The 25,748-nt window shown below is 39.7% G+C and overlaps 2 protein-coding genes across 4 annotated transcripts in view; one reads left to right on the forward strand and one right to left on the reverse strand.

The window, feature by feature from the left end:
• LOC126262944 (BTB/POZ domain-containing protein 1-like) overlaps positions 1–22,689 on the reverse strand; it is a 32,320-nt gene extending 9,631 nt beyond the window's left edge. The window contains exons 1-3 of one of the 3 annotated variants that reach the window (XM_049959885.1): positions 22,512–22,689; positions 12,080–12,120; positions 11,849–11,967 (exon numbers count right to left, since the gene is read on the reverse strand). In XM_049959885.1, coding sequence (XP_049815842.1) covers positions 11,849–11,967; positions 12,080–12,120; positions 22,512–22,591 — 240 coding nt within the window. In that variant the 5' untranslated portion in view covers positions 22,592–22,689. Of the gene's footprint in view, positions 1–11,848; positions 11,968–12,079; positions 12,124–22,511 lie in introns of all 3 variants that reach the window. The other 2 variants (XM_049959884.1, XM_049959883.1) reach the window with 2 other exon arrangements.
• A 1,142-nt stretch (positions 22,690–23,831) lies between these two features.
• The window catches only part of LOC126262496 (frizzled-7), a 134,580-nt gene continuing 132,663 nt past the window's right edge, over positions 23,832–25,748 (forward strand). The window contains exon 1 of the mRNA XM_049959162.1: positions 23,832–25,224. Within this exon, the coding sequence (XP_049815119.1) occupies positions 24,033–25,224 (1,192 nt within the window). The 5' untranslated portion in view covers positions 23,832–24,032. The remainder of the gene's footprint in view (positions 25,225–25,748) is intronic.

The following is a 25,748-nucleotide window of genomic DNA, read 5'->3' on the forward strand; positions in this document are numbered from 1 at the left end:
AGGATGCTAGGTGCTTTGGGAAACAATTTTTTTTTCCCTCGAGAATATGAATTTGGCGCCCCCTTTTCCCGGTAGCATCTAGCTGCTTGCTGCGACAGCTTGCACAGCCAACAGCCACATTGCTGTTGCCAGAAGCGGGAGAATCTACAACTCAAACGTGACTCAACTGCGCATGCGCATGAGCCCGCGCGTAACTTCTAAAAGAAATCGAATGTAACCAGTTGCGACTTCACGCTCATTGGAAGCAATTTGTTGTTATGAAGCACTGCATAGTCTTCCTAAAGCCTTTGACATATTTTCAATTGGCAGACGCTTGCATGAGCATTTTCTCTCGTTTATGTTTTATTGTTCAAGTATTATTCTGCAGTAGTGGTATACAGTAATATCATTTAACTGAAAACTAAAACAATGAAAAATTCCCAAAATTCTAAAAATATCCCGGGTTTTTCCCGGTTTTCTCCGGGATGAAAAAATTCCCGGGTTTTTCCCGGATCTCCCGGTTGTCCCGGGTCGTATACACCCTGTGTTACATATCAACTATTACTGCATTTTCCCATCTTAAGCTTACTGCAAATTACAAATGTTTTTTACTGTAAGGAAAAAAACCTCAACAATGAACCCTGAAAATTATTTGTAAATAAAAGCCCAATGTGTGTGGTGAAAAACATTCTTAAAGTGCAGACAGCTTAAGATGGAGCTAGAAGGGGGAGAGGGGGGGGGGGGGCACAATGATAACTGAATTAAATCATTTAGTCCAAAAGTTACAAATGCATTATTCTGGAAATCATTGTTGTTTGTACATCCATTTATTGGAAACTAAACTGATCCTTCGACAAAGACTTCACAAACAAGAAACATATTAGAAACAATAAGATTGTTTCAGACCTTACGGCATGACACAAAAATTATCTTTCATGTTTTCAAGACAGTACAGCACATTTCTTACAATGACAATGACCGAGCGAGGTGGCGCAGTGGTTAGCACACTGGACTCGCATTCGGGAGGACGACGGTTCAATCCCGTCTCCGGCCATCCTGATTTAGGTTTTCCGTGATTTCCCTAAATCGTTTCAGGCAAATGCCGGGATGGTTCCTTTGAAAGGGCACGGCCGATTTCCTTCCCAATCCTTCCCTAACCCGAGCTTGCGCTCCGTCTCTAATGACCTCGTTGTCGACGGGACGTTAAACACTAACCACCACCACCACCACAATGACAATGAGATAAAGAAGATATTTACACTATGTGATCAAAAGTATCCGGACACCCCCAAAACATATGATTTTCATATTCAGTGCATTCTGCTTCCACCTAATGTCAGGTACTTCACATCAGCAACCTCAGTAGTCATTAGACATCGTGAGAGAGCATAATGGGGCACTCTGCGGAACATACGGACTTCAAACGTGGTCAGGTGATTGGGTGTCACTTGTGTCATACGTCTGTACACAAGATTTCCACGCTCCTAAACATCCCTAGGTCCACTATTTCTGATGTCATAGTGAACTGGAAATGTGAAGGGACACGTACAGCACAAAAGCGAACAGGCTGACTTTGTCTGCTGACTGACAGAGACCGCCGACAGTCGAAGAAGTTCGTAATGTGTAATAGGCAGACATCTATCCAGATCATCACACAGGAATTACAAACTGTTACAGCGAACACTGCAAGTACTATGACAGTTACGCAGGATGTGAGAAAATTTGGATTTCATGGTCGAGCAGCTGCTCATAAGCCACACATCATGCTGGTAAATGTCAAACGACACCTCGCTTGGTGTAAGGAGTGTAAACATCAGACAATTGAACAGTGGAAAAACATTGTGTGGAGTGACGAATCACTGTACACAATGTGGTGATCTGATGGCAGGGTGTGGGTATGGTGAATGGCCAGTGAACGTCATCTGCCACTGTGTGTAGTGCCAACAGTAAAATTCAGAGGCAATGGTGTTATGGTGTGGTCGTGGTTTGGTTTTCATGGAAGGGGATTGCACCCCTTGTTGTTTTGCGGGGCATTATCATAGCACAGGCCTACATTGATGATTTAAGCACCTTCTTGCTTCCCACTGTTGAAGAGAAATTAGGGGATGGCGATCGCATCTTTCAACACGATCAAGAATCTGTTCATAATGCACGGCTTGTGGCGGAGTGGGACACGACAATAACATCCCTGTAGTGGAGTGACCTGCACGGAGTCCTACAGAACATCTTCGGGATGTTTTGGGATGTCAGTTTGGTGCCAGGCCTCACCGACTGACATCGGTACCTCAGCACTCCGTCAAGAATAGGCTGCAATTCCTCAAGAAACCTTCCAGTGAGAGTGGAAGTTGTCATCAAGGCTAAGGGTGAGCCAATACCATATTGCATTCCAGCATTACTGATGGAGGGTGCCATGAACTTTCATTTTCAGCCAGGTGTCCGGATACTTTTGATCACATAGTGTATGTGGAAGAATAGACCTTACTAGTCCATGAAAAGAATGTGGTAAGACAGAAGTGTAATATTAATCATAAATGCATGTATAAAAGTGGCAAAGTCCCGTAAGTATAGCATTATTTCTGTCTACTCCTACACCAATAATCTGCAAATGACTGAAATATGGATGGCAGCAGGTACTTTCCATTGTACCAGTTATTAGGGCTTTTTCCTGTCCCATTTGTGTATGGAGCACAGGAAGAATGATTGCTTAAATGCCTCTGCGGATGCTGTAGTTAGTTTAAATTCGTCTCCGCAATCTCTACGAGAGCAAAGCCTAGGGGGTTGTCATACATTCCTAGATTCATCACTTTATATTTGTTCTAGAAATTTTCTAAGTAGGTTTTCATGGTATAGTTTGCCTATATCTTCATGTACCCGCCAGTTCAGTTCCTTCAACATCTTTGTGACACTCTCCCACGGATCAGATAAATCTGCGACCATCCATTGTGCCATTCTTTGTATTTGTTCAATACCCATTGTTATCCTATCTGGTATGGGTTCCACACACTTGAGCAATATTCTAAGATGGAGAATATGAGTGTTTTGTGCGCTGTCTCCTTCGTAGACAGATTGCATTTCCTCGGTAGCCTGTTCTACCAATGAACGTCTGTCTGTCATCTGCTTCATCTACAGCTGAGATTATGTGATCATTCTATTTCATATACTTACAAATTGTTACGTCATGGTATTTGTACGAGTTGACTGATCTCAGCTGAACCTACTGACATTGTAGTCACAGGATACTATATTTCTTCATTTTGTGACATGCACAATATTACATTTCTGCATTTAAAGCAAGTTGCCAAACTTATCAACTGAACATTATCGCAGCTTCTTTCGGGCAGTACTTCATTACAGAAGGCTGCATTATCTGCAGATTACTGTTAATATTGTCAGGAGGGTCACTAATGTGTCAGTCAGACCGTCAGCGGGAGTGCACCGCTAGTTCCTGCTGCTGATAAGGCGAGTACACCGTTCATTTGTTGCATATTTTTACTAGCTTCAAACAGGAGTGACTTATTTTCAGCTATCTGTGTAGTTACTAGTTTATTTTTGTAAATTCTTGCGTGTTCGAGTGCTTACTAGGCACAACATTTATTTCAATAACAGTGTAGTGTACAGTACCACCGTTGCTATCAACCACTGCATCAACTCTCGTATTGTGCAGGCTTTTGTTTGTTTGCTCAGAACAGCTCAGTGACAGTTAGACCATCAGCGAGAGCGCACCACTAGTTCCTGCTATTAATAAGGCGAATACACCGTTCAGTTGTTACATATTTTTATGAGCTTCAAACAGGAGTAACTGCAGCAATGGATAGGAACTGTGATTGTTGTGTACAGATGCGAGCTGAGCTTTCGACCCTTCGCTCACAGCTTCAGGCTGAGTTGGCTTCCATCACACAGCTTGAGGCTGCTGCCAAGAGGCGTCACTGTGGGGGATCGGATGCGAGGGGTGTCGAGCGTGTCCCACGTGTCCTCCGATCGATCCACTAAACTGCTGTGACCTTCCCGGGTACTGCCTGCACTGAGGTTGACCCCTCACCTGTGGTCGAGTGGGAGATTATTCCAAAGTCTGGCAGACAGCGAAAAACTTTCCAAGGGGCCAACCGAAGGGCCTCCCCGGTTAGTTTGCCGAACATGTTTCGGGCGTTATCTGTGGCTGACGATGTCTCTGAGCCAGGTGCAGTCGTCCGCCCTGTTACAGAGGAAGCTTCTCGGCTAGCAAGATCTGGGCATGGGTTTGCTGGTAATTGGGAGCTCCAACGTTAGGTGCGTAATGGGGCCCCTTAGGAACATGGCTGACAAGGAGGGGGAAGGAAGCCAATGTGCATTCCGAGGGGAGTCATTCTGGATGTGGAAAGCGTGCTACCGGATGCCATGAAGAGTACAGGGTGCAGCCAACTGCAGGTGGTGGCTCATGTGGGTACCAATGATGTGTGTCGCTTTGGATCGGAACAGATTCTGTCTGGTTTCGGGCGGCTAGCGGAAATGGTAAAGACTGACAGTCTTGCTTCCGAGATTAAGGAGGAGCTCACCATTTGCAGCATCGCCGATAGAAATGACTGTGGTCCTTTGGTGCAGGGCCGGGTGGAAGATCTGAATCAAGAGGGTCAGGCGATTCTGTGACCGTGTAGCCTGCAGATTTCTTGACTTGCGCCATCGGGTGGTGGGTTTCCGAGCTCTGCTTAATAGGTCAGGAGTCCACTACACACAGGAGGCAGCTACACGGGTAGCGGGGGCTATGTGGAAGGGACTGGGCGGTTTTTTAGGTTAGGGGGTCTCAGGGAACCACAGAAGGGGAGTCTGTCTAAAAGTGAGCAGGTAAAACACAGTCAGGTAGTTGTAGAAACGATTGTTATTGTAATTGTGAATTGTCATAGCTGTTTTGGAAAAGAACCAGGGCTCCAAGCCCTAATAGAAAGCGCTGAAACTCAAATAGTTGCAGGTACAGAGAGCTGGCTAAAGCTGGAAATAAGTTCAGCTGAAATTTTTTCAAACGATCTAACAGTGTTCAGAAAGGATACATTAAATACAGTTGGTGGTGGAGTATTTATTGCTGTCAGAGGTAGTTTGCCTTGTAGCAAAATTGAAGTAGATAATTCATGTAAAATAGTATGGGTAGAGGTTAAACCAGACAATCGGACTAAACTATTAATTGGATCATTTTACTGACCCCCCGACTCAGAAGACATAGGTGCTGAACAGTTCAAAGAGAACTTGAGTCTCATTTCAAATAAGTATCCCACTCATACAATTATAGTTGGTGGTGACTTCAATCTACCCTCGATATGCTGGAAAAATTATACGTTTAAAGCCGGTGGCAGGCATAAAACATCATTCAAAATTGTACTGAATGCTTTCTCAGAAAATTATTTTGAACAATTAGTTCATGAGCCCACTCAAAGCGTATATGGTTGCGAAAGCATACTTGACCTTTTACCAACAAATAATCCTGGACAAATAGTGAGTGTTGTGACGAATACAGGGATTAGTGACCACAAGGCAGTTGCTGCTAGGCTGAATACCGTAACACCTACAACCATCAAAAAGAAACCCAAAGAATATCTATTTAAAAAAGCTGATAAAATGCTCTTAATGCCTTTTTAAGAGACAGTCTTCACTTCTTCCGATCTGATCATGTAAGTGTAGAAAAGTTGTGGAATGTTTTCAAAGAGATAGTATCAACAGCAATTGAGAGATATATACCACATAAATTAATAAGTGATGGTACTGATCCCCCATGGTACACAAAACGGGTCAGATCGTTGTTGCAGAAGCAACGAAAAAAGCATGCCAAATCTTAAAGAACGCAAAATCCCCAAGATTGGCAAAGTTTTACAGAAGTTCAAAATATAGTTGGTACTTCAATGCGAGATACTGTTAATAATTTCCACAACGAAATTCTGTCTCGAAATCTGGCAGAAAACCCAGAGATTCTGGTCATACATAAAGCACACCAGTGGCAAGATGCAATCAATACCTTCACTGTGCGATAAGAACGGTGAAGTCACTGATGACAGTGCCACTAAAGCAGAGTTATTAAACACAGTTTTCCGAATCTCCTCCACCAAAGAGGATGAAGTAAATATTCCTGAATTCCAATCAAGAACAACTGCCAAGATGAGAAGTAGATATCCTCGGTGTAACAAAACAGCTTAAATCACTTAATAAAGGCAAGGGCTCCGGTCCAGATTGTATACCGGTCAGGTTCCTCTCAAAGTATGCTGATAAAATAGCTTCATATTTAGCAATTATATACAACCACTCGCTCACTGAAAGATCCGTACCTAAAGACTAGAAAATTGCTCAAATCACACCAATACCCAAAAAGCGAAGTAGGAGTAATCCGCTGACTTACAGGCCTATATCACTAACGTCAATTTGCAGAAGGGTTTTAGAACATATACTGTATTCGAACATTATGAAGTACCTCAAAGAAAATGATTTATTGACATTTAAGTCAGCACGGATTCTGAATATATCATTCTTGTGAAACACAACTAGCTCTTTATACTCACGAATAGTAATATGTGCTATCGATAGGGGATGTCAAATTGATTCCATATTTTTAGGTTTCCAGAAGGCTTTCGATACTGTTCCTCACAAGCGTCTTCTAACAAAACGGCGTGCCTACAGAGTATCGCCTCCGTTGTGCGACTGGATTAGTGATATCTTGTCAGGAAGGTCACAGTTCGTAGTAATAGATGGAAAGTCATTGAGAAAAATAGATGTAATATCCAGCGTTCCCCAAGAAAGTATCGTTTCTGATCTATATTAACGACATAGGAGACGATCTGAGTAGCCGTCTTAGATTGTTTGCAGATGATGCTGTCATTTACCATCTTATAAAGTCACCAGATGACCAAACGACTTGCAAAATGATTTAGATAAGATATCTGAATGGTACAAAAAGTGGCAATTGACCCTGAATAAAGAAAAGTGTGAAGTTATTCACATGAGTACTAAAAGAAATCAGCTAAATTTCGATTACGCGATAAGCCACACAAATCTGAGGGCTGAAAATTCAACTAAATATTTAAGGTTTACAATTACAAATAACTTAAATTGGAACGATTACATAGATAATATTGTGGGTAGAGCAAACCAAAGACTGTGATTCATTGGCAGAACACTTAGAAGGTGCAACAGGTCTACCAAAGAGACTGCTTACACTACGCTTGTCCGCCCTATTCTGGAGTATTGCTGTGCGGTGTGGGACCCGAATCAGGTGGGACTGACGGATGACATCGAAAAAGTACAAAGAAGGGCAGCTTGTTTTGTATTATCACGAAATAGGGGAGATAGTGTCACAGACATGACACATGAATTTGAGTGGCAATCATTAAAACAAAGGCTTTTTTGTTGCACTGGGATCTTGTTATGAAATTTCAATCACCAGTTTTCTTATCCGATTGCGAAAACATTCTGTTGGCACCCACCTACATAGGAAGAAATGATCATCGCAATAAAATAAGAGCAATCAGGGCTCGAACAGAAAAATTTAAATGCTCGTTTCTCCCATGTGCCGTATGAGAGTGGAACGGTAGAGAGACAGCATGAAGGTGGTTCATTGAACCCTCTGCCAGGCACTTTACTGTGAATAGCAGAGTAATCACGTAGATGTAGAATATATAACATGAATAGCAAGAATCCCAACACAGTTCTTTGGGGATCACCCAAAGCTATTTCTATTTCTCCGTCCAATCACAAAATTGGTTTGATACCCCACATGATCATAGTTTTGATCCAAGCATAGCTGTAGTACTGAGTCAAATGCTTTTCAGAAACCAAGGAATACTGCATATGTCTGCCTTGATTGATGACTTTCAGAATGTTGTGTGAGAAAAGTGAGAGTCCGGTTTCAAATGGTGAGTGTGTTTGGAATCCATACTGGCTAGCATGGAGAAGGGCATACTGTTTGTGATACTTCATTAATCCTTCTGTTTCAGTTCAGAATGTAGTCTATGATTCTGCAACAAATGTATGTCAAAGATAGTGGTGGGTAGTTTTCTAAATCACTTCTATTACTTTCCTTGTGTTTAGTAAGTTCAAACTATAGACTAACATAATTTTTCATGGTGACCATTGGGGCTACTCTTGTTAAAAGTGAGACAGTGAAGTGAATGGGAAACTTAGTATTTTTTCAACAGCATTTTTACTGTGTATGTTGATATTATTGTGCAAAAATTCATGTGTGTTACTTCATTGTGCTGTTATACAGGGTGGGTCACCTAACGTTACCGCTGGATATATTTCGTAAACCACATCAAATACTGACGAACCGATTCCACAGACCGAACGTGAGGAGAGGGGCTAGTGTAATTGTTTAATACAAACCATAAAAAAATGTACGGAAGTATGTTTTTTAACACAAACCTACGTTTTTCTAAATGGAACCCCGTTAGTTTTGTTAGCACATCTGAACATATAAACAAATACGTAATCAGTGCCGTTTGTTGCATTGTAAAATGTTAATTACATCCGGAGATATTGTAACCTAAAGTTGACGCTTGAAACCTCTGACGTTCAGTTGCGAGAGCCGGTGGACTGAGTCAAAGTAGTGTCATGCGCATACTGCATAGTCACCGCTTTCACCCGTTTCATGTGTCGCTACATCAGCAATTACATAGTGATGACTTTAATCATCGAGTGCAATTCTGTCAATGGGAATTAACAGAGAATGCATTGCAGTTCTACCTGTTTTCCGATGAAGCGGGTTTCACAAACCACGGGGCAGTGAATCTACGGAACATGCATTACTGGTCCGTGGACAATCCTCGCTGGCTCAGACAGGTAGAGCGACAGCGACCGTGGACTGTAAATGTATGGTGCGGAATCATTGGCGACCACCTCATTGGTCCTCACTTCATTGCAGGGGCCCAAACAGCTGCAACATACATAGCGTTTCTACAGAATGATCTGCCAACGTTGCTCGAAAATGTCCCACTGGAAACGCGTCGATGTATGTGGTATCAGCATGATGGTGCACCTGCACATTCCGCAATTAACACTAGGCTGACCCTTGACAGGATGTTCGACAGGCGTTTCATAGGACGTGGAGGACGCATAAATTGGCCAGCCCGTTCTCCTGATCTTACACCTCTGGACTTCTTTCTGTGGGGTACGTTAAAGGAGAATGTGTACCGTGATGTGCCTACAACCCCAGAGGATATGAAACAACATATTGTGGCAGCCTGCGGCGACATTACACCAGATGTACTGCAGCGTGTACGACATTCATTACGCCAGAGATTGCAATTGTGTGCAGCAAATGATGGCCACCACATTGAACATCTATTGGCCTGACATGTCGGGACACACTCTATTCCACTCCGTAATTGAAAACAGAAACCACGTGTGTACGTGTACCTCACCCCTCATGTTAATGTACACGTGCGTCAGTGAAAAAGACCAATAAAAAGGTGTTAGCATGTGGACGTAATATGCTGTTCCAGTCTCTTCTGTACCTAAGGTCCATCACCATTCCCTTTGGATCCCTACGTAATTCGGTGCTCTCCGATACACATGATCGAACAGTGGAGGAGTGGTACTCAAGCGTCAACTTTAGGTTACAATATCTCTGGATGTAATTAACATTTTACAATGCAACAAACGGCACTGATTACGTATTTGTTTATATGTTCAGATGTGCTAACAAAACTAACGGGGTTCCATTTAAAAAAATGTAGGTTTATGTTAAAAAACATACTTTTGTGCATTTTTTTATGGTTTGTATTAACCAATTACACTAGCCCCTCTCCTCACGTTCAGTCTGTGGAATCGATTCGTCAGTATTTGTTGTGGTTTACGAAATATATCCAGCGCTAATGTTAGGTGACTCACCCTGTATATAACAGAAATCAGCAGAATTGGCACATAACTATTTACGGTATGTTGACATCACAATTAACATGCTTTGACATCCAACTGAAACCATGATGATGAAACAGTGTTTTGAAATGTACACTGGCAAAGAAAAACATAACTGAAGAGACAGTAGCTCGATTTTATTATCAAGTTTAATATAAAATCATCTCCTATATAGAATCCTTTATATCTATTTCCTGACTCACAGTAATCTAGTTTTAGTTATTAAAGTGTCAGTAATGTCAAATTTATTGAACTTACAAGCCATTTAAAAAATCATATTATAGGCTATATGTTGGCAAAACAAAATATACGAGACAGTGTTCAGATCCCTATTATGTGTTTCTTTAGAAGAGAATGAAAAATCATAGTCAAGTCTTCCCACTGAGAATAGCAGAAGACTGATGAATCCATCTTTTACACAGTATGGTTGGAATCCTAACTGGGAGCACATATAGAGTCATAGCTTACACTGTCTAATGATGATGACTACACAGCATATAATCAAAATACTGTACATCTTCTAAGAAAATTGTGGTAAAAGCTGGTTATCACCAGTTTACAGCTGTTTCCTAATGATATAATAGTGGCGCAATATTTTTTATGGGAAAAGATGAAACCATTCTCAAGCATTGTACCGACACAGCATCTCTGTTAAACCATATAAACTAAGTTATCAGTATTATCACAGTCAAGAAAAGAAAGGAGAAGCAAGTGAAGCTATACAATATAAGATCTGGACAATAAAAAGTCTTATTTATGTCTCTCCTTCCTTTATTTCCAACTTGTTGAGTGCCGTGCCACTACCAAATTCGCAAGTTTTCAAATATCATCTATTGGAAAATGATAACCATAATAATACTTATTATTATTTCGTTATTATGTTAATTTCCCACCCATCATATCTTTCATGTTCTCACTGGTGAGAAATACTGAGTGATTTCCCTCCTTAAACCTCTAGTTGTTCCTTTCTTTCCTCACATTTTGATGAGGAAACTGATTTCTGAAGCTGATATTTGTGTTGCCTTTTGTTAATGTCTGTTTCTGCTGGTGCCTATTACAAAAATAGAAAACAATAAACAAAAATGAGGAAATGCAATAATTCATCTTTAGCTGACTGACCCACAGTGTATAAAATGATGTAACAGCATAGACATTACCAGCATTAAAGCTATTGCTTTTTCTCTAGTTTCAGTACCATCTCTGTATGTTTATGTTGCCTCAGTGACCGTGTGTGTCAGAATGTGTATTTAAAGTATAAAAAAGAGTAGTAGTTAAGAAGCTAGTAACATGTGTTCTGGTGTGTATTTCTATGCACCACACATCAACAATCTGCAGGTGAGTGGTGTCTTTCCTTAAATGATGCATCATAAAAACAATGCTTTTGTATTTTTAATTGTAGCTTCATTTCGTGGGAAATTTCCTTCATTAATTCAATTTATGTCATTTACAGCACTCCAAATCAATTAAAAAAAATTGAGTTATTCTCTAACAATAGTTACAGCTCTGAAAACAATAGAAATGAGACATTCTACGCATTAGCAGGTAATCTCCAGAAAGTGTAAAAGAGAATTTAAAGCACAAATGACCAAAATATGAATTTCTGAAACTAAAAACAATACACTTCCACCATACACTAGTATAATTAATGGTGAACAGAAAATCAAGCTCGATCCCCAACTAAGACTAGAAGTAAATGCTAACCAATTATTCTAATTTTTTTCATTGCTAAATGCAATTTTGCAATAGCAATAATGCTGTAAAATGCTATTACCATACTGTGCATAAGAATGGTACGACCATAGTCTACTTCTCATTTACTGTAGTTTACAATCTACTCGGCCCAGCTACCAATTACAGTACTACACAAGATATACTCCTAGTAACACCAAACTAGAACAGATTATCCTTATGAAAAATAAAAAATTTATCATAATCATCTGACTTGGCATATAGTATAAATAAAGTAACACAGTAATTAAAATGACATGTCTGCAACACTGACCTCTACGGCATCACCACTTCCTACAAGCAGCACGCAGTCGCTGAAACTGGCTGAAGTTCTCAAATATTCCAACCTTTCTTTCACATCAACTTTTGAAAGCTGCCATTTTGAGTTTTCCACTTTTGCATAAAAATTAAACAACGATCACATTAACACGGGTATTTGAACCTTTACCAAACATTTGTGATAAGTTATTACACACAGTAAGGAAAAAACTCAATGTGACTCTACCTATTGGCGTTCCTTCATCTGCATCACCAGCTTCCATTTTGCTACTGAAAAGCAAAAGTATTGTCAATATTATAATGCGAATCCAAGATGGAAACAACACATAAAAAACAGTACAGGCTATCACTAACCTACAGATGAATGATAAACAGTACATACAAATATCTGAAGATGAGGTAGTTGCTACTGACATAGAGTTTACACTTAAAATCTAGTGCAACTGACCTATCCTACTGTATGATTAAATGATGATGGTGTCCTCTTGGGTAAAATATTCCGGAGGTAAAATAGTCCCCTATTCGGATCTCCGGGCGGGGACCACTCAAGAGGACGTCATTATCAGGAGAAAGAAAACTGGCGTTCTACGGATTGGAGCGTGGACTGTCAGATCCCTTAATCGGGCAGGTACGTTAGAAAATTTAAAAAGGGAAATGGATGGGTTAAAGTTAGATATAGTGGGAATTAGTGAAGTTCGGTGGCAGGAGGAACAAGACTTTTGGTCATGTGAATACAGGGTTATAAATACAAAATCAAATAGGGGTCATGCTGGAGTAGGTTTAATAATGAATAAGAAAATAGGAGTATGGGTAATAGGAGTACGCATTATAGTGGCCAAGATAGACACGAAGCCCACGCCTACTACAGTAGTACAAGTTTATATGCCAACTAGCTCTGCAGATGACGAAGAAATTGAAGAAATGTATGATGAAATAAAAGAAATTATTCAGATAGTGAAGGGAGACGAAAATTTAATAGTCGTGGGTGACTGGAATTCGAGTGTAGGAAAAGGGAGAGAAGGAAACATAGTAGGTGAATATGGATTGGGGCTAAGAAACGAAAGAGGAACCCGCCTGATACAATTTTGCACAGAGCACAACTTAATCATAGCTAACACTTGGTTCAAGAATCATAAAAGAAGGTTGTATACATGGAAGAAGCCTGGAGATGCTGACAGGTTTCAGATAGATTACATAATGGTAAGACAGAGATTTAGGAACCAGGTTTTAAATTGTAAGACATTTCCAGGGGCAGATGTGGACTCTGATCACAACCGATTGGTTATGAGCTGTAGATTAAAACTGAAGAAACTGAAAAAAGGTGGGAATTTAAGGAGATGGGACCTGGATAAACTGAAAGAACCAGAGGTTGTACAGAGTTTCAGGGAGAGCATAAGGGAACAACTGACAGGAATGGGGGATAGAAATACAGTAGAAGAAGAATGGGTAGCTTTGACAGATGAAGTAGTGAAGGCAGCAGAGGATAAAATAGGTAAAAAGACGAGGGCTAGTAGAAATCCTTGGGTAACAGAAGAAATACTGAATTTAATTGATGAAAGGAGAAAATATAAAAATGCACTAAATGAAGCAGGCAAAAAGGAATTTAAACGTCTCAAGAACGAGATCGACAGGAAGTGCAAAATGGCTAAGCAGGGATGGCTAGAGGACAAATGTAAGGATGTAGAGGGTTGTCTCACTAGGGCTAAGATAGATACTGCCTACAGGAAAATTAAAGAGACCGTTGGAGAAAAGAGAACCACTTGTATGAATATCAAGAGCTCAGATGGAAACCCAGTTCTAAGCAAAGAAGGGAAAGCAGAAAGGTGGAGGGAGTATATAGAGGGCCTATACAAGGGCAATGTACTTGAGGACAATATTATGGAAATGGAAGAGGATGAAGATGAAATGGGAGATACGATACTGCATGAAGAGTTTGACAGAGCACTGAAAGACCCGAGTCGAAACAAGGCCCCGGGAGTAGACAACATTCCATTAGAACTACTGACGGCCTTGGGAGAGCCAGTCCTGACAAAACTCTACCAACTGGTGAGCAAGATGTATGAGACAGGCAAAATACCCTCAGACTTCAAGAAGAATATAATAATTTCGATCCCAAAGAAAGCAGGTGCTGACAGATGTGAAAATTACCGAAATATCAGTTTCATAAGTCATGGATGCAAAATACTAACGCGTATTCTCTACAGACGAATGGAAAAACTGGTAGAAGCTGACCTCGGGGAAAATCAGTTTGGATTCCATAGAAATATTGGAACACGTGAGGCAATACTGACCCTACGACTTATCTTAGAAGCTAGATTAAGGAAAGGCAAACCTACGTTTCTAGCATTTGTAGACTTAGAGAAAGCTTTTGACAACGTTGACTGGAATACTCTCTTTCAAATTCTGGAGGTGGCAGGGGTAAAATACAGGGAGCGAATGGCTATTTACAATTTGTACAGAAACCAGTTTGCAGTTATAAGAGTCGAGGGGCACGAAAGGGAAGCAGTGGTTGGGAAGGGAGTGAGACAGGGTTGTAGCCTATCCCCGATGTTATTCAATCTGTATATTGAGCAAGCAGTGAAGGAAACAAAAGAAAAATTCGGAGTAGGTATTAAAATCCATGGAGAAGAAACAAAAACTTTGAGGTTCGCTGATGACGTTGTAATTCTGTCAGAGACATCAAAGGACTTGGAAGAGCAGTTGAACGGAATGGACAGTGTCATGAGAGGAGGGTATAAGATGAACATCAACAAAAGCAAAACGAGGATAATGGAATGTAGTCAAATTAAGTCGGGTGATGCTGAGGGAATTAGTTTAGGAAATGAGACACTTAAAGTAGTAAAGGAGTTTTGCTATTTAGGGAGCAAAATAACTGATGATGGTCGAAGTAGAGAGGATATCAACTGTAGACTGGCAATGGCAAGGAAATCGTTTCTGAAGAAGAGAAATTTGTTAACATCGAGTATTGATTTAGGTGTAGCCGTGTATGGAAGGGAAACATGGACGATAAACAGTTTAGACAAGAACAAAATCCAGAAGCTTTTTAAATGTGGTGCTGCAGAAGAATGCTGAAGATTAGATGAGTAAATCATGTAATTAATGAGGAAGTACTGAATAGAATTGCGGAGAAGAGAATTTTGTGGCACAATCTGACTAGAAGAAAGGATCAGTTGGTAGGATGTGTTCTGAGACATCTATGGATCACCAATTTAGTATTGGAGGGAAGCACGTGGGGTAAAAATTGTAGAGGGAGACCTAGAGATGAATACATTAAGTAGATTCAGAAGAATGTAGGTTGCAACAATTACTAGGAGGTAAAGAGGCTTGCTCAGGAAAGTTAACTGCTGAGGTCATCGGTCCCTAGGCCTACACACTACTTAACCTAACTTACACTAAGGACAACACACATATCCATACACAAGGGAGGACTCGACCCATCACTGTCAGCACCTACACGTTTTTCGCATAAGATTTTCATTAAAACCTTATGAATTTGTTGGGAATGAAAACTATGAAATATATCTAAAAAGGTTGAAGAAAGAGTAACATCTGTTAAAAATTGATGTGCGAGTATGGAGAGAGCTATCATGAAGCGCCATGTAGCATTCAACACAATATGCTGAAGCTCAAAGTGAGTGAGAAGGCTTGCAATGTAGTACAATGATGCAGAAGATAAATGTAAAGTTTTGTTGCAAACTGCAAAAACAGCAATGTTTATGGCAAGTGTATGTAACAGGGTCATTCCATGTCAGTTCAACCAAGGGCTGCAGCTCATAGGCTCAGATTTGACTGAAATTCAGTGCACTAATTCTACCAAGTGTGGAACACTCGTGTACAAAGTATTAGTTTCCCCTGCCAATTAGTTCCAGAATTATGGCTTGTGAAAGAAAGTGGCATGTCCCGGAAATTGCAACCCGCATCTGGCAATCTATCTTCAGACCCAACTTCAGGTCTTCATAACTTTGGAACTATTCCGCACAGTCCAATGAAATTTTTACAACCCAGTAACATCCACTTAGAGAACACACTCTGTGAATCAAAACACCAACAGCATATTTCTGAGGGAAAATAAAAATTTCCAAAATGTGATTTAAAAAATGTAGTACATTAAAAGTTACATATTGTAGGTGCCCTCTATGCCAAATATAATTTACTCAAAAAGGGTATAAATTTTTTGTGGTAAGCTTAATGTGGCCTAAACACACACAGAACTCATCTTGCCCATATCAGTCTCACGAACAGTTACATGCACACGAAAATACAAAAATTTGAAAAATTACCTGCAAAACATGGATTTTGTAAGTGTGGTAGCACAAAAGGGACAAGTGATATCCAAGCCAAATTTCACACACTGCATAAGTAGACCATAATGATATATATCTCAAAATTTCAGCATGTTATTGCAAGACATTTGTGTACAATGGAAGTTGACCAATGTATTTGGTAATGTGGCCATTGTACCACAACACAATTTTGTAAAAACGTATCATAAACTGTTCTGCCTCTTCTTATCCTCTCCCACAACTGTTTAATCACTAAGCAACAACATATAGACAGATTAACACAACCTATCATTAATGTTTACTGCACCTTAACTGCTAAAAACCAGTCGATCGTGCTTCGAACAGAAGTTCTCCCACAATTTAGCTACTGTACTCTGTATATTGAGTGGCAAACTGTACTGTCTTCCTGACACTGTGGTAGGAACTGGAACTGTCATAAGAATATGTTCAAAAGGAATCTAACACCTGTCTGCCAAATGTGGCCAATGAAATGATCTTGCTGGTCCTGCTGGTGCCACGAAGTTCACAAATACATCACCTTCTGCTTCACAGCACTCTGCAACACATCCTAAGTACCATTTGTCATAAACAGCAATAACATAGCAATCTGGCTGTATGTTGCTTTTGCTTCTGAATCCTGAGGCAGACACACTGTGAAGACACATGTTGTGCATGAACCTAGTTATAACCGGACAGTCTGCTCACCTGCACATTGTCAGAGTCCGCTGGAGAGAAGTGATGATGGCTCCTCGTGCCTGCAACAGTTTTAACGTGTTCTAGTCTGCTTTTTAGCAACTCTTTGACTGATTTCACCTCATCTTTCAAAAAATACAATTATTGTACACCAGAGATATTTTTCTGTACCCAGGTAAATAATTGAAGAGGTGTTAGAATGTGACCTTCTGTAGGGTGCTGCAGACTAGCTTGTGATGCCATGCACTTAATGGTAGCACCAGTACCATCACATACATTTTTACCATGACTTGTTGAGAAAAAATTCCATTCTGCATGAATCTGAAAATCATGGTAATGCATGCATAAATTTGTGAGATTTTTACAGTTTTTGTACTAACTGCCCCATCACTGAAGTATTTCGTAAATGTATGTGAGGCAGCTTGTTTTTCACATATGCAATGACAATGCGAATGTGGGCATGAACGGCAATGGCATCATGAATTAAACAGTCACTAAAAACGCACAGGTTCATGACAGACACATCACCTGATTCACCTCTATAGTAAACCGCAACTGGCTGGACAGTTCCTTGATTGTTGTCCCAATGATATCCTTGGATGGCAACTGGAACTATAAATGCACAATTTTCAGAAAAGTCTAGTATTACTATAATTTCATCTTGTTTCAAATTATCCTTACAAAAAATGGAGATAAGCCGATTGTGCTGTCCGTTTTTTGACAACACATTTCAACAAAATCTTCCACTGTACTTTCCTTTGTTTAAAGACATGTGCGATCCATGTGTGTCTATTGTTTTTAAGAAACAAGTTCATCATCATCCATAAGGAGTTCACCATGCAGTTTGTTATTCATGTGTTCTGCAAGATTTGCCTTACCAGGACACTTTTCACACCTGTGTATCATGCACTGGTAGGAACTGATGTCACACACTAACAGCTTCATTGTACCTTTGTAATCCATACCAGAATCCTTTATAGCAGCAAACATCAGCTTAGCATTTTGATGGGTCTCAGATATACAAATATTGTGTGTGCCCCTTGCACTTACAGGCACAACCCATTTTGGCCGAAGATTGAAAAAAAGTATTGGGATACTTTTCCTTGAATTCTACATGTAGTTCTGATATGTTGCATAGCAACAGTCTTTTTTGCATCTGTACATGTACAGTTCCCATTTTCACCGTTACATAATCTTTTTTTCCAGGTATTATTCAGCCGTAGTCATTATTTTCATAAAACTCCGACACTAGAACCTTTATTTCTGAACTCAGTTGCTTACCCTGAGCCTGCTGAAGTTGTGGAAGCACTCCTTGGGTTGCTTTTATTTTCCTAGCTTGTTTTACCATACATGTAGAAACATTGAATTCCTCTGCAGTGTAGTCAATAGACCAGCTGGAAGGTGCAAGAGTAAGGATAGCTACTTTTTCTGGCGTGTTGATATGGCACGTTTTTCTTTCAAATCATGCACAATTTTGTCCAAATCAGAGCATTTCTGGCACGATTTCTGTTCCTTTGGAGCAGATAGTTCTTCCTCTTCCACCATTAGTGCGTCAGCTATTTTGTGTTTTAATTCCATTTGAGCTTCTTGTAGTTTTCTTCTGCCATAGCTGGGCCTGTCTCTTTTCCCAACTTTGTGTGTCTTCATGGGAGACAAACCAAGAGCAGTCACTGAAGTATTTAATTGCTGATCCACTGTGGTTGTAGGTATCGTCACTGTCATGTAAATTATCAGAATATTCTTCATTTTTTAGCAGTGTAACACACCTGGAACATAACTTTTGTCCTGGTTTCATTTTAGGTCCCATGCACTGATTTACTTCCAATACTGATTTTATATCAATTTCTCAGAGGCTACACTTCACTGTCTTCTTATGAATCCGAAATGGATCAAAACAACTTCTTTGTAGGAAAGAATACTTATCCAGAAACACTTTCATGTGATGATAACAAACACTAAAGTCTCCTGGAACTGTACTTATTGTGCCCACAGGGTGTATCCCGGATCTCCACAGCAACAAATCTTGGGCCGATTCATCCAGATCATACAGTACAAAGTGAATGCCACATTTTGTTCCATATGTTGTTTTATGACATTCAGATGCTTGTGCTCTACCAATACCGCAACTTGCTTGAACAAAAGCACCACTAGCACACTCTTCTGCCTCCATACTGACTTTCCACAACAGTACTGGCCAGACTGAACTAGAATCTTAAAAATATGAGTAACCAGTAATTGTTGCTTGTTTCCTTTGTTGTTCCTGCTAACAATGACTCATTCTGTCCCTCAAAACTACCATTGTTTAACTTTCTGTTGCCTAATGGTTGCCAACAATTGCTGCAGCTTTATCTGACACAAGCTCTCTGCATCATCACTATTACTTGCTATATCGTGTTAAAAGAAACGTAACCAAATACATCTCTGTCAACTTTTATTGTAAACAAATGCCTTGCAATAACAAGTTGAAATTTTGCCACATATTATGTTATGGTCTACTTATGCAGTGCTTGAAATTTGGCTTGGATATCACTTGTCCCTTTTGTGCTACCACACTTCGAAAATCCATGTTTTTCAGGTAATTTTTCACATTTTTGTATTTTCGTGTGCATGTAACTCTGTTTGTGTGACTTATATGGGCAACATGAGTTCTGTGTGTGTTTAGGCCACATTAAGCTTACTACAATAAAATTATACCCTTTTTGAGTAAATTATATTTGGCATAGAGAGCACCTACAATATGTACCTTTTAACGTATTACGTTTTTTTACTCACATTTTGGAATTTTTTATTTTCCCTCAGAAATATGTTGTTGGTGTTACTGATTCATAGAGTGTGTTCTCTAAGTGGATGTTACTGGGTTGTAAAAATTTCACTGGACTGTGTGGAATAGTTCCAAAGTTATTAAGACCTGAAGTTGGGTCTGAAGACAGATTGCCAGATGCGGGTTGCAATTTCCGGGTCATGCCACCTTCATTCACAAGCCATAATTCTGGAACTAATAGGCAGGGGAACTTAAAATTTTGTACATGAGTGTTCCACACTTGGTAGCACATCTGAGACTATCAGCTGGAACATTTTCTCAAATTGGTTGAATTGACATGGAATGACCCAACAGAGACCACATACCATACAGAAAAGATCTTAATAACAGCTTCAAATGCTTTTAGGGTGGGAAGGAAACTGTCAAGGATGTTCCATGTTCAGGGTGACCATCACAAAGCATAACAACAGACAATAACATGCAAATGCAACACTTCTGACACAAAATTGGTAACTACACCTGAGATAGACACTGCATGAATTGGTGATTGTGAGTAAAAGTCAGCATTTAATAAGTTTTAGGTATGCAGATCTGCATCCAACTTGTGCCGTAGAAAGAGACGGGAATTTTATTGACAGATAAATCTCTCTCAATATAATGCATTGATCATTTGTGACACATTAAAACCGTGTCTTTGACTGGAATTCTTGTGTTTTGTGAGTAGTGTGGAACCAACTACAGGAACTGAGGTTTTCTCATAAACCAAATGAAAGGCTTAACTTTCCTTTCAAACTCTGTAGAAGTTCTCCCACAGCGCTGTGAGACTAGCACCTCTGTGAGAAAGACTGTGGAATCTGGCTTACCCAGAGCATCAAGATTGTTACTAAGAAAGAAATCTTTTATACTAAGAAGAGTATATACTGCATTGACAAGACTGGCACTCGCAATGAGGTGTAGTTGGATGGTGTGATTGGCGGCACACTGCTTGCAAACAAAAGGAATACAGGTTTGAGTTTGTGTCAAGCACAGAGTGTTAGCTTGCTATTACAATCAACATTACACAGAGATTGCACAGAGCAAAAGGTTTCTTTCCCAGCAACAACAAGGCTCTGCATTGTTGGGAAGAAAAGAATAGCAGTGTGTGAAAAGTTGAACCTTTGTGCGACACACACTGAGATAGCATGATTGGTAACCAAATGCCCACAAAATGCATGAATCCAAGTTAAACTGCTGGAGACTTCACTAAGAAGTACAAATGAGGTACACAATTCCTACAGACAACTGACAGAGGACAGGACCAGTCAGTTCAGTTTGGAGTAGGCAACCATCCAAACCACAGTTCAAGCCAAAAATGAGATGACAGTCTCCATATGCAGTTAGGGAGGATCTGTAACTTAAATTGTTCTTGGATTTTCTGCCAGGTTGAGTTGTTTATTTTGCAGGATTCTACAACAAGCTGACTTGGTTCCATCTTGAGGTAATGGCCAATAAATTATGATCTAATTATTTTTTATACCTTCTATCAGGACTCCTATCTCTAGGCTATAAGGTTCAGCATTCGTGTCAAGATAGCAGCAAATTTTGTCTACATCAAAACTGAAAAAACTCTACTAAACAATGGCTTTGACTTTTGCATGTATGTACTGTGTGATGTAATAAATGAGCAAAAAGAAATAAATCCAAACACTGATTATATTTATTTTGTTCCTATAGGCCTACTTTTTTTTAAATATATGCTGTTATGACAGAACGATAAGTAGTATAATCTGAGTTCTATGTTGTGTTGAAAGGTGATAAATTGGTTGTCTGTTGGCAAAGTCACTGGATCTGTCACAATAGCATGCTATTTTCTAGAAAGAAGGTTATAGTGGCAGGATGATCTGTAGCACAGCCTGAGGTCTAGGTTGTGTTAACAGGTCACAAAGTGACTGAGTGTTGAAGACACCATTGGACATGACCGTAAATTTTTATTATTATTCAACAAAAATAAACAACAGTGATTCCAAACCTCACCAGAGCAATAGGCGTTCTCTGGTCAATTGGTACCTAAAAGCACACACTATGAACATTAAACAACCAACAGAAGCCACAGTGAAATTCAAACAATCAAGTGTACTGCATTGCATTTATTTCTGTAAAAGAAACTCTTGCCAGACTATGTATGCAGCAATGTCCTAATTTCTGCAGAAATGCTTCAGCTCTATTATTACCACAGCATTAAGTTTATAAGCATAAATCAAATATCAATAGCTCATATAACATTTCAAACATCACTGTGAATACCATCGTCCAATGTTACAACATAATCTATCTGCATGTACTGGTAATTATAAATTCCTTTTGCTTTGAGCTAACTTTCTGTAAGTGTCCACATCTCTCTTACTACACTATTATTTCACATAAATAATAGTTTTCTATTATCGAGGTCTGGAAATTCACGGAAAATGCGTGGAATCTAACAGATAGTAGTGATTATTTGTTCACCCAAAAGAACAATGTGACAGGAGAAAGTTTTTTATAAGCACGATTTAAGATCCGTAGTGGAAGCGCATGATTATAATCTATCGTAAGTGAAACACATCTTCAACAAAACTGACGTAGGCCCAGTGTAGTCTAATGTGAATTTCTTACACAAATACTTGACAAACGCCTTTAAACCGGCAAACAACTCAAGTTAAATTCCTCATAAGCCTGTAAATATGTTACTAAATTCATTACAGGCAGCGATAGCTTTTACAGAAAGTACAATGCAAAACAACAAAATAAAACAGCTCTGTACTTCTCCTGTATATCAATAGGCCCCATAGATACTTGTGAATGTAAATCTATAAGTATGTTCACAAAATAGCGAAGTAGTCATGAATGCCCTCGTAAATACAAGACGCTCACTACTGCCTGTTTAACTTCAGTGTGTAACGTACCTTGTTCGTATTCTTTTTCCAGATTCTGGGCTATCTGCTAAATTTTCAGGTTGAATATTTCGTTTCATGTTTGTATTCATTCCTGTTACAGTTCATGAAAAACTATCTTAGCAACTGTACACGAAACAAATACAGCGGCAATACAAACACGTCTTTACAAGTAAACAAAACACTGGCGCATTTGTATACACACTACCTAAGATCTTGCTGCAAAGATATTCATACGCACAAAAGACTTGAACTTTAAATTGATTTTTGTTCTATAACGTCAAGTTTTTCTATAGTACCATTGCTTCAAAATACTGGTAATCAATAAATATGTTTTCCTGGTTTATGAGAACGTCGACATAATCAGATCAATACAAAACTTCGATGACAACGGCAAAGCGTTTGGGCGGGTATTTCAGATTCATTATACAGCAAACATGTAGCGATGTTTATAGACTAGCAATTGAACATCGCTAAATCACATTGAGTGACGGCTCTGGATCTTCCTTATTTTCTGATGAAAAGAAAATGTTGTAAACAGAGAGAGACTGAAAACTTGTTTGTATTGCAAGGGCTTCATGCAGTAGTGATCCGTTATTTAGATTTCATTCTTAAGGTTCTGAATAAAACATTACAAAGTCAACAATAATCTAATTTTCGTGTCTGTGATTGACCTTAGTCACTTGCAAACTATTGGAAGTTGTCTATTATTAGCCCGTGGCATAATGGAATATGAAAATACGTTTATTCATCATTTGACGTAAACTGAAATGACCAAATACCATGGACTTCTTTGGTGAAAAGAAAGGTTGCATTTAATGCGAAAACTATTCACAGTCATGTTTGGGATTAATTATATATGTTACTTGCAGGTAGAGAATACGTTTATTAAAGTACGTAAGAGGTTACAAAAAAACTAAGATCGCTCATTACTCTTTACTGAGAAGAAGCACTGAAAATTATAATGTCATTATTAAACTATATTATGAATACTAAATTTGTACTAAGTGTCTGTATACATTTCAAGTGAGCGCACACTCGACCCATTCCGCCCTTGTTACGAACTGAATGTATCTCTTCTTCGTTTGCAACGACATTGTGTTTATTCGTTACTAAGAAAGTATAATAATATTTGTGAAACGCTTAAGCAATCAAAGATTTGAAACAATGTTCTCAATAAGCAGAGTATCGCCTTCCCTTGGTTGTCGGAAAATAGAATTTACTTTGGAAGAAAAGCTCGGTAAGGTTGCCTGCCCTGCTACGTCGACTGAGCGGTAAGGCGCATGCGCAGCAAGGCCGCATGCGTTGTGTAGCTCAGTGAGTTCAGTTGTGTTGATGGCGAAGGTGGTGTTAGTAGTGTGGTTTGGAACGTGACGCTGAAATGTGTTTTGGAATGTGAGAGTCACGCGAGTGTTAATGTTTATAGCCTGAGCAGAAGTAGTGCAACAGTGACTGTAGCTGCAGTGTGACAATAATGTGAAGAACAAGAAATGTAATGTGCCCCGAAACAGTGTACTGAAATTTGTTGGAACGATGAATGCCCATGTAAGTCGGTGGCTTTTGTGGAACTGGGCAATTACTTTAGTCTCCGTATATGCATCTCAACACGGAGGAACATCGAAAATAACTGATACCGACACCCTACCACACCATGGAAGATGTGAGCCCATAACTGTTCCATTTTGCTTGGATTTGCAATATAATACGACTATCATGCCGAATATGTTTCATCATCAGAAACAAGAAGACGCTGGAATGGTTGTTCACCAATATTTTCCGTTAGTGAAAGTGAAATGTAGTCCAGACTTGCAGTTCTTCTTGTGTTCAGTGTATGTTCCTGTGTGTACTGTGCTGGATTATCCCCTTCCTCCATGCAGATCACTTTGTTTATCTGCTAGAAGTGGTTGTGAGGACCTAATGAACAGATTTGGTTTTCAATGGCCAGAGGAATTAGAATGCTCACGCTTCCCTGATCAAGATGAACTTTGCGTTGGGGAAAATAACACAAAGAAAGAAACGAATAACCCGTCTGGCTACCCACTCGATACCACTGCTGTTGGTTCTAATTCTGTACTTGACGATTTAGGCCCAAAGTTTCCAGTTGGAGGAAAAGATCGCGGTTTCGTTTGCCCTCTTCAGTTTAAAGTTCCCAAAATGTATGGTTATTCGTTGAAAGTTGGTGACAAAGTTGAAGAAGATTGCGGTGCACCCTGTGATGGCATGTTTTTCACAAGTGACGAGAGGAGTTTTGCCCGTGTGTGGGTAGGCGTGTGGTCAATCCTATGTGCAATATCTTGTTTATTCACTGTACTGACGTTCTTAATTGACACAGATCGCTTTCGGTACCCAGAAAGACCAATCATATTTCTTTCACTGTGCTACCTCATGATAGCTCTGGCGTATGTTGTGGGCTTTGCCGCGGGTGACTCTGTTGCGTGTCGAAGACCATTCCAGGCACCTGTGGAACTTGCACAGCTTCAGATGGTTTCTACAATCACGCAAGGAACGAAGGATGAATGGTGTACAATACTCTTCATGGTCCTCTACTTTTTTAGTATGGCATCGTCAATCTGGTGGGTCGTATTGACACTGACTTGGTTCTTGGCTGCCGGTCTGAAGTGGGGTCATGAAGCCATTGAGGCGAATTCCCAATACTTTCACTTGGCAGCGTGGGCGATTCCTGCAATTAAAACCATCACGATCCTGGCCATGGGGAAAGTAGAAGGTGAGCTGTTGTACTAGCTGTTAAAGAGAACTAATTACTAAGTGTTAGTCTACATGATCTGTGTTCATATTTGTGGCATGTGCATTTTCGCTCAAGGTTTACACCAAAAGCTGTTTCATTACTTCCTCGTTAAGAGATGAACTCTTAACATGTAATTCTGTGCATAGGATGAAATTGTCAGTTAGTGTTTCCTCATTGCATGCTAAATAACAATTCGCCTATATGGGTTCTTTTCTGAAAAGCTCACTTTTAACATTCTGATCCATTTTCACGTCGCTTCTGTTGCTGTCTCGTTTATAGCTACTGTACTATGTAGTATTACGGAGGTTTCAAGATATTTGCATAACGGGGGATATTTTCAGTTTAGCATTACCTTTACTGCTTAGTAAGTGTTATTTTAAAAAAGTGAAATTCTACACTGAGCTTACTGGCGTGGTACTTAACACTTGGCGTACGTATGGTTTCATTCGTTTCTGTAAATCGCGTTAGGTTTAGAGCAAGCACACGGCCTGATTGCTCCTCCG

This window comes from Schistocerca nitens, chromosome 6 (assembly GCF_023898315.1).
Source record: "Schistocerca nitens isolate TAMUIC-IGC-003100 chromosome 6, iqSchNite1.1, whole genome shotgun sequence".
Classification (NCBI taxonomy): Eukaryota; Metazoa; Arthropoda; class Insecta; order Orthoptera; family Acrididae; genus Schistocerca; species Schistocerca nitens.